Source organism: Ischnura elegans, chromosome 1 (genome assembly GCF_921293095.1).
Source record: "Ischnura elegans chromosome 1, ioIscEleg1.1, whole genome shotgun sequence".
Taxonomy (NCBI): Eukaryota; Metazoa; Arthropoda; class Insecta; order Odonata; family Coenagrionidae; genus Ischnura; species Ischnura elegans.
Window position 1 is genome coordinate 81503156 of NC_060246.1, and position 10626 is coordinate 81513781.

The 10626-nt window shown below is 34.7% G+C and overlaps 1 protein-coding gene across 2 annotated transcripts in view; it reads left to right on the forward strand.

Moving 5' to 3' along the window:
- The window catches only part of LOC124164441 (broad-complex core protein-like), a 55154-nt gene extending 45308 nt beyond the window's left edge, over positions 1-9846 (forward strand). For both annotated transcript variants that reach the window (XM_046541769.1, XM_046541781.1), the window contains 3 exons: positions 4294-4466; positions 4619-5585; positions 8537-9846. In XM_046541769.1, the coding sequence (XP_046397725.1) occupies positions 4294-4466; positions 4619-5548 (1103 nt within the window). In that variant the 3' untranslated portion in view covers positions 5549-5585; positions 8537-9846. The remainder of the gene's footprint in view (positions 1-4293; positions 4467-4618; positions 5586-8536) is intronic.
- The last annotated feature ends 780 nt before the right edge of the window (positions 9847-10626 follow it).

The window sequence follows — 10626 nt, forward strand, 5'->3', positions numbered from 1 at the left end:
TCTTTTAATCCTCGTTAATAATAATAAAACCTCCTGTAAGCTTAAGTTGCAGTAGTGGTTAATATTGTTTTTTCCCTTATCATTCCTAATTTTAAGGTTGAATTTGAATTAAACATGTTCATAGGCAGTCCGTCAGCCCTGAGTTTTTATGTCCTGGAGTGAGGGGAGTAAGATTTGAAATGTGCTGCAGGAAGATAGCCATTGTGAAAATGAACAAATATAGCAAAATTTTAATATTTTATAGCTCTCAGAGGAATTGATACAATTAAATTATCTCTCATTCACTGATGTGCACGTATGTATATGTAATTAGGTTTTGTATATCATCAGTTTTCATACCCATGGTAAATGGACCATGGGGATTTACAAATACATGAACCTTGTGCTGTACTGTGAAGATATCAGATTTCTTTAGAGAAGTTATCAGTGTTGGATAGAAAAAAAATTTTCTTAGCATCCTAGATTCAGCTGTAACCTTTTTGAAATGAAAATTTGCATTTAGTGAGATTCACTCCATTTGTTTAATGGACATGACCTGGGTTTCGGAACGTAGTTATATCAGCAATGAGAAATAAAAATTTTATTCAATTCCAAAACTTATGTGTCTGTTTCCTGTAGATTTCAGCTATTACAACGTGATAATAATATCATGTAGAATGATGCTAGACTTTTCCTTAACACTCAGTGTGGTTGATATGTCCTTATTCCCTAAGCTTCATGTCAGTAGTTTTTTACTGGCCATGAGCTTAATGGCATTACTTTTATCCGTTCAGAGGGAACTGAATTTAATTGAGATAACATTTGAGAAAATAGAGCAAGAAGTATACCCATTTAATTCGTATGGATTTTAGAGTGCCAAAGTAACAATATTAATTTCTATTAGAATATGATTTTCCAATTTTGTGTTTTTTTCTTTAAATTGATATCCAGCTTTGTGCTAATGTGGTTTCTTGCACATTACTTATTGATGTGTGAAATTCCATTCTTGTAACAGGGTATTTCGTATCATGGTATTGAGATTTTAGTATTTTGATGGAAGGAAGATAATTCATTCAATTTTTTTTAATTTGGAGTGTGTTTTTTACCTGTGCTGATGTTGGAGTGGAGTCTATGCATAATTTCAATGACTTATCCCATTTATTTGTTTTTTTTTTCAAAGAAATTACTTCAATTTTTATGAAGCTAACCACAGAAGTCCATAGTAATTCAGACCTCAAAGAGTATTTTTAATGTATTTTTAACTGTGTTAAGCAATTTGCTTAACAACCTAAAGTGGTTTAAATTGAATGTTGGCCATTCTGGTTGAAGTACTTTCAACCGAATAGTATGGCCTTCATAATAACTTACGGAAAATTCTTTGAACTTTTCAAATCTTTATTATTTGATTGTTTATCTTTTTTGTTTTATGTGACAGTTTTCTACGGTAGTTTTTGAAATTTGATGTATCTAATTTCATAATTGAATCTGGTTTATCTATTACATTGATAAGTACTAGGTATTAGGCTGATGGAAATAGGCCTTAATCCAGGTATTGAGCTTAGAAATGTAATTGGAACCGTAGCCTAAAGAATTCGCTGTAGAATTTATGTTCACAAAACCTAGTTTGAAATCCATACTCCTGCATATTTTGCATTTCATACTTAAACTAAACTGATGTCATGGAAGGAATGCTAGTAAGATTATTTTATGTATTATATTAGGTGGTTTATGTAATACCAAAATGAAAATGATATATTTTTTGAAAACTAAGTGATGAAAATGAAATACTAGATTAAGAATCGAGAACAAGTGTATAAAACTTATGCAAGAAACTAAATGAAATTTTTAGCTACATTAAAGTGGAAAGGACCCATCCTTACGGGGTAGCTAATGAATAAGAAATTAAGCTCGAATGTAATGAATATTTCTCAGAGTGCCTTCAATTTGAAAGTCAATTCAAGAAGGAAATAAAATTCCCCACCGTTATTTGTAGAGCTTTTGTAATCATCTTATGGAGACTGAACGACATTGAAAGGAGAAGAGGTCTAGGTGGAGAAAAATCAATATTTATACAAAGGAAAGAGCAGAGTCTTGGGCATGTGCAGTGTATATATGTATAGGTCTAATATATTTTCTTTAGGATTTTTCACTATGGTAAAGGTAGGCTTGGGCCACCATTTAGAGCTATTGAGATGCAAGGTAAGGCTTAAAGCAACTGCTAAAAGGAGTAGGGTATAGAACCGGAATTTGGAAGATTTAGAAGGGACAAAGATCACTGGCTATACGAAACAATAGGGGTGAATAATATACAGTATGAAAGACTCATGGAGATAGTTTAGGAAGGATGGAAGAGGTTTACAACAGGAATAGTTGCAGAGATTTCAATAAGATGCCTTAGGAGAATTTGTGGGAGCCCTGAAGAAAGTGGTGGATGAGGCTTATATTGGATCACAGATTCGTGATGTGGAACGAGAGCTCTTCATGATATGATGCAAAGAAAAGCAATGGAATGGTCAATGACTCCTTGGATTTTGTAAGGGATATGGGGAGCTGAAGTGGAGAAGGTTGTGTAGCTTCATCAATAAGATACCTTTAGGGAATCTTGGCTTTAATATTTGGCTAAAACAGTACTAACCTCAATTCCAAAACGGAAGAAAGCTGAATGTGGAAACTAGAGTACTAATAGCTTAATTTTGTTTGTAGATGAAGTGGTAGTCAGGATTTTTAAATGATGGAGGCCAGAGTAAATGGCTGCTACTGTGAAAATCAGTATGGATTTAGCTTGGGAAATAATTGGGAAAGTCAACTCTAGAAGGATAGGTGCAGAAATGAAGAGTATCATGTCAAATGCTGAATTAAGGAAGAAAATTCCATTGAGTAGTGGAGTCAGGGGTGCCATGTTGCCAGCACCTTGACTGCCACCTCAATCAAGCTTAACTAGTTTATTATTGTTATTGATCATAAACGCCATCTTATATGGGAAGGATCATTTTGAAAAATTGGTCACCAAAAGGCTTTCAAAGAACTTATTCTTGAAGACTCTGAAAACCACTGGGTATATGCTTATACAATTTTACTCATTACACTGGTATTCAGTGCTCAGTGATATAATAGGATTTATTGAGAGACAGACTTTTCAAATAATTTTTTCTTCAAAATAAGAAGCCTAGCCAAGTGCATGTTATGAGATAATAAACTCCAATTCCTGGGAGTTTTGCCATGGAATGGCTGTTGCCATGGCTGTGTACATAAAAAAAAACTCCCTACCACTGAGACACCAAGTTTAACAATACCATCCCTTAGAGAAGGTAGGACTCCAAAGAATTTGCCATAAACCTGCCACAGGATGGTGAATTGCACTCCTGTGTCTGAGAATGGCTCGCATCTGTTTAATATCATAGTATTTTTTCCTAATTATTATAGAAGACTACCGCAGCTAGACATTTAGCCTTTTTTTTTTAGATATTCTTATATTTTTGTTTCTTGGATTATACACTATTTGGAAGTACCCTCGAAAAGCCAGTAAGCTTAAATTATCTAGCAGAAAGATATTGATGAATATTTAGTGAGCTGAGTCAAAATGTTTTATCAGTCTAAACAATGGATGCCAAGATGGCTTCAATGAATCAGTTGACTTTATCCTCTTTGAATTATTTTCTTCATTAGCAAGATTTCAATAATTTTTTTCAATAAAAATGTCTCACCTGTGGATGGAGTATTCTCTGAACAAATGGGACTATAATCTTTTTAAGTGAGATATAGTAATGATGCTCAGAAACTTGGCATGTAAAAATTTAAAAAGTGAGCATAGTTGAGTATGTGTCTTGTAAAGACTTTACTTCTGCTTGAGTGGGTAGTAATCGGTTGAAATGCACTCAAATCTTTGTCTAAATTATATCTATATAGTTTTTGGCTCAAACAATTGATAGTGCAATGTTGCCTTATAACTCTTATTGCTTGATATTTTCTTTTTTCTCAGTTTTCACTTTTTATGAAATCAGGATTCTTTCCATTTATTATGATTTGGTCATATTCTGGGACCGAGAAGGCTGAAGTTGGATGAAAATAGCATTCCAAAAACCTACTGAGAGAATTCATTTGCTAGTGGAGAAGTTATCTTCGGCAATGTATTAGTTAGAAATAAATATCAGCTTGCGTTTCATTAGTTATGTCCAAAATAATCTTGGGAAAAATCAGATTTAATTTACCCTTAAAAAGGGATAAAACCAAAAAAATTAGTTGATCATTTGGTATTTCAATTAGATTATTTATGTATAGTTGAAAGATATATTTTGTTTGACTTTAATTTTGTAGCATCATCACCTCCCCCTCTACTGAAACCAAGACGGGGGCGTCTTTTGATGCGGCAGCCAAGGATTAAGAAGGAAAGTGATCCAATGACTTATCAGCCATCCTCATCTCCTGATAGTGATTCACCATCATCTCCCCAGTTCTCCAGCAGCAGCCCGATGACCCACTTGTTACAGGTATGAATTTTATTTTCCTTTCCTTTTGAGTGAAACGATTGATTAAAATATGTAGTTTTCTACCGATTAAAGTTGGTATATTTTGTATAAAATTGAAATTTTAGCCAGTCCTTTCGATGAGCATAATGATGTTAATTTCTGTTTTAATCAAGATTCCACCAAGAATTGAGCGCCAGCACTCTGAACCACTTCCATCGTCATCAGTGCATATGTCCAGTCTCAAGTCAGCTGCATATTTCTCGAGTTCGGCTCCATCATCCTCTTCTCAAAATCTACTGCAAGTTCCTCAGCCAGTTTTTCTTCAGAAACAGCATTCGCAGCCTCTTTTACCCAGTCAGTACTCTCAAATGCGTTCAGTATCACCTCCAAGGCATACATTGCAGCATAGTGATAGTATAACTGCAAGTCCTCCGGCCACATTTTTGCTTCAGAGGCAAATTTCTCAACCTAGCACATCTGCAGGCGCAGTGTATCAACCAAATCCTCCACCAATACAACTCCAACTCCTTCCTTCTTCATCAGCAGATACAGGGGAGACAAGCCATCGCCGTCCATGCAGTCCATCGATAATTGTAGAACAGCAGCAGCAGCTTCCACTGGTCCGAGTAATAGCTGAGTCGCCCTCCCCGGAATCAGGCACGACCTCGGTAATTGGAGGCTCTGCTCCAACTAAAATTAGAGTGAAACAGGAAGTTAAGAGAGCAGTATCATCACCCCAAACATCATCTCACGAGAAAAAAGATGATGAGGCTCTGGGAACAGAGTCCAGGTTAAAATCTCTACAGGACTATCAGTCTCACTCTGGGGAAGACCAGCAACTTTTATCCCTTAGATCTGTTCACTGTCCAGCTCTTCGTCCAGGCCCAGCATTGGGCTGTAATTTTTGTTGGAATACTGTTGATGACCATGGCCGGATTCTTAGACGGAAAACCAAATATCATTGTCCTGAATGTCAGACCAACTTGTGTATTGTGCCATGTTTTCAAGAGTACCATAAGAAATATGAAAAACCAGGGACAATTCAGGTGACTTCAGTGACTAGCCTCTGTGTGAAGCCTTTACCCAAGACAAGTTCAATTTAAGCTGAGGATTGGGATCAATATTTGGATGCATCCAAAGGTATTATAATTTTTATTCTCTAGTACAAAAGTTTTATAGTATAATGTATATACTTATTTTTTTGGCTCCATTTTATTGCTCTCATTATCATTCATCTATTCTTTTGTGCTAAATAACTCTTGGACATAGATTTGATAATTTTTGACTCTCAGCTTAATTGTATGCTATTCTTTTTTTTCTGCTTAATATTATGCTCTCAATACCTTCACTGTACAAATGCTCAACAATCGCCTACCTAATCAAATCCACTCATCTAGTTGCCCAACAACATGAATGCGCTCAGCTGGCAGTAGCCGAAGCACAAACTGTCACCTCTGAAGCTTGGAGAAGTGGAGGTGAGCGTTTATGCTCCGGGTACTAGATGAGCAGATTTGATTCCGTGGGCGATTGTTGAGCATTTGTGCAGTAGAGGTATCGATCTATTATGTTTGTGATTATATTTATTATTTTTCTATGCACCTCAGAAGCCCAAGCACCTCATTTTTTAACACACTCATTGTACTCGTTGCACTTCAACTACTGAAACCAATGTTTCTCTGTCTCCATGACCTCCACATTATCTGAAATCCCCTGTCCACCCAAGACCTACTTCAATCTCGTACAAAGATGGTAATCTGATGGTCCTAGGGTCTGAGATTTGGATTAGTTAATCATTATATCCCATGCAAACTACACAATCATGTCCTCAGTTAACTGCATGGTACATATTGGGGTTTGGCATCGAGGAGGAGTGAAACACCATGATTCAGCATTAACCTCCATTAGGCCTTTGATTTATTTTTACTTCCCACAACCTATAGCATTGATAGGGATCCCTTGAGCCATGAAATTGACCTACAATATTCCTTAGCAGTCCAAATAGAAGGATACCATGATTTTACTCTCTTAAATCTGAACTTTGAATTATTTGGCTGATTGAGAATGGGTACGCCACTGCTTCTCTCTTCATAGTAAAGGAATGTATGGCACTCCTTTCATAACCTAACCTATTTCTTACTTTCTGATGAACCGGTACCTTGTATGCATCCATTTCCACAAGCATGAGATGTGTGCTGGTTGTCATCATGCAAAGGAGGAACTGAATGAATCTCACCCTTGGTGTGGATGGAGAAATCAGTGGACAAACTGGTGGACCTTTCAGGGTGCAGTGATGCATTCCATTTCACTACTGACTGAGGTGCTTGATGGCTTATTGTTATTCTTGGAAACCCATCTAAATGTTGTGGGTGCCAATAATGAAAAATGAAAGTCCTTCTGTATTTCAAAACCCTTTTATTCTTACTTTATGGATGACCCATGCAGGTTTGACTATTCAAACATTTTTTTATTGGTAATTAAACTGAGGTATGGTGACAATAATAACTAGAGAACTCACTTATTCATATTCAAGTAAAGAAATAAATCAATAATTTCCTTTTCATACACTTTTTCTTAACTTGCTTCATCTGTATGTTTGTCTGTTTCATTGGTGGAATCTTGTAATTGATCTTTAACCTACTTCCGATTGTCCGATTGGCTTGAAATTTTACACCCTCGATTGCTTTTAATGACAATACAATATTAAATAATCAAACATGTGAAATTTTGTTCCATTGTGTTTTAATTAATTGGCTAAATTTCCGTATGTAAAAATAGCTTTAAATTGCCTCAATAAATGGTTCTAGTTTCTTCTGGAACTTTTGACACTATAAGTTGTCAGAGGAAATGAGTTCATACCAGCCCAGTCCATTCCAAAATTTTATTTTCAAATTTTTGTTATTTATATATATTTCACAATCAGTTATTGGTATAAATAATACAAATACGATTATTTTGAGGTCCAATATTTTCAGATTCATTTTCTGTTACAGCTCTGGTTTAATTGATGACATGATTCAGCACTAAAATATAGAAAATAAAAATTGAATTAAAAAAGTTTTTAAAAACTAACTTTTTTCAAAAACAGCATAAAATGCACTGAAAAGTGAAAAATAAGCCATTAATCAATCAGAGAATAAAGTGTGGGCACCAATCCCTCCTCACTTATCAGCCTCTTCTGCTTTCATCTATATATGTACATACGTATATAAAAGATTAATCATATCTGGTAGTCTGTTCTCTATGCTTTTACATACGGCTACATGAATTGTGACCGAAGTTAGTACATTAGTGCACCTCATGCTCCCGAAGCCCGTAATTCTACTTCCAGTTGCATCAACCTGTCTTAAGTGGCTTTTTCTCATTGCTTTTTGTTTGTAATGTCATACAACTTCTGTGGTTGGACATGGTGCCGGGTAGGCACACCTCTTGACACTATCAAAGGGAAAACTTGACTCAAAGGACACCATATTTTACTATTAATTCTCTTGGTGCAAACCTTTTTGCTAGGGTATGTGTTAATGCGACGTTTTTGGTCTACGCACATATGGACATACACAACGATGAATGTTATGGTGCTGGGTACAGCTGATCCTGTGCGCTGTGTATGGAAATCATTTTTCCTATTGTTTGTTGCTCAGAATCTTCTGCACCTTGTCTTATTTCAATTTTGAGTCAACTATAGGGTACATGAGTTTCCAGTAAACCTAATCACCTCCCACTCTTAATTCTCCAAGTGATGAAAAGCTGAGTTTTTATTTTTTTTTGTCATGACTTTCTTCCTTTAGTACTCATTAATACATCTTTTGAAACATAGTTACATTGCCGATGTTTAGTGCTTTGTCAGGTAGTCTACTATAATCAGAGGATGTGCTATCTATTCTCAGTCAATCTCCATTAATTAATCACACAAATAATTCTTTTGATAGCATTTTAATGAATTTCTGCAATTTGCCTTTAAATCTTTTAGCAGTTTAAATCACCTTCATGAAATTTTGAGGGCATTGTAGTTGCACTTTATATTGTAAGTTATATTATCCTCATGTCTAATGTCTCATTCATTTTTGTTGAGCATGAATCACTCTCTTTTGCAGGCCTGTGTTATTTTGGTTTCCAGAATTAGCTGAATTATAAGGAAGTGAAGTGTTAATATTGGAGGAAGGAAATAATAATTTATCTGGTTTTGTGAAAGATAAGGCATTATGAGATGTTAGCTTTTACAACCATGTTAATTATGGTGCCCTTGTGAGAGATGATTTATATTATTTGTACTTTCTGCATTCCTGTTTAGAATTACATTTCTTTTGTGCAAGCAACTAAGAATCGTGGATGTACAAAATTTTTATTGCATGGAAACCTTTAATTATTGTTGTTCTGTAATAGATTGTGTGTCTAAATCAATTAGGGAAATCATCCCTGTACTTTTCTTTGTAATAATTCTGCCACTTCATAATTGATATTTAAAGCTCAAAATATTTCAATAGCTGTACCTGCCTTCACCAAGGAAATTCATGCCACTCTGCCTGAACAAAGTGTTTCTTTTGTTGGAACCATTATCATATATTTTTGTGACTATGTGCATTGATAGTTAGGAAATATTTTTTCTTTAATGTACTTTTGTATTATTTTCAATAAACTGTGGGTGCAAGTGAATATTTTTAGCCCAATCTAGTATGTTTTGTACATAGTTGGGTTTGCCTGCACCCCATTTGTGTCTTACTTTAGTTTTTTCTAAGAGAGAATGACTTTAAGATGCAATATAATATTTAGTTAAAATTGTTGTTTATTAAAATTGCTTGATGAAGTGATATACCTGAAGTAAGTGTTGAAAATTCACTTCCCTTCATAATTAATGTGCAAGTGGTCTTCTTCTGTAAAAACAAGCACAATCATACTTAAAATGTTAATCAATGGGAACACATTAAAATAATAGACTTATATATATTATTAATATTTCTACCGCACTTTGACTCAGCATTCTTGTGATACGTACAATATGAGTGGACTTTTGTGATGTTGATTTTTTACTTGATCATGATTTGAAAACTGTTTGAGTCATTCAATGCTAATTTCTAAAACTATTATCAAGGAATAATTATTTTTTGACATTGAAAAAAATACATTGGTATGTTACTCCTAAAATTTCATTTTGCAATCAAGAGCTTGTTAAATTGTATTTTTCCTATGAGCCCCTTGTAAATATTAAATCAAGCTTCAAATTGTATTTTTTATATCGAATTGATGTCGATTATCACTGTACACTGTGCCTCTGGCCTTACCTGAATATGGATATATATTTTTTTAATATATGTTAATTCTCAGTCATGTGATAGTCATGTACAAAAGTTAAAGAAGTGGCACTTCATGTAAAAACTGTTTGAAAGTAAATGATGATTTATCTGTACCTATGCTACTTTTATTTTGACAGAAATTTTTACCTTATTTTTATGGGAATATATGCATCTATCCAGCCTCATGTTTGTTCAAGTCGAAAATTGGGTAATACAATACCCAATTGGTATGACCAAGGGATGTTAACCAAAATATTTGGTTGATTGAATCTTATTGAACCCTCTCCAGGAAAACCCCTCCTGAATGAACTACCCCGTCATGTAAACCCTCACTGAATATTTGTTCTGAAAATGGCCTCGGAATGGGAAATTCTGGTGTTTGTTTGTTAACTAGGGCTCATAGAGCTTGGGTCCTCTCTACATTCGATACGATATTATACCACAAAAAAGTATAGAGTTAATTTATGCTTAATCTGGTGGAACTCTAACATTGTATATTATAAATGACTCCCTAATTTACACAAACTTTTTAATCACACTTTCAATACATGCTGTATTACTATCCCCGTGAAATATATTGGAACCGGTTGTTTGAATATAAGTGTTAGTGGAAAATGGGTAGTAAGTTTTAATTTACACCTTATAAAAAAACATAGTTATTTTCACAAGTTAAGTCATCTCTATGAGTGGTATTGACAAGGTATTATTGTCGCCCTGTTTGCCCAGCATACACCGCGTTGCATTCACATTTTAACCTATACACCCCACTTCTTTCTTCTCTTGGGATAGGATCTTTCCTAGTTATGCCTCTGGCTAAAATAATTACATTTGTAAATTAATTCATGGAACACTCGTTTTTCTCTGGTTCCTTGTTAAAGGGTTAGGAAATTCAT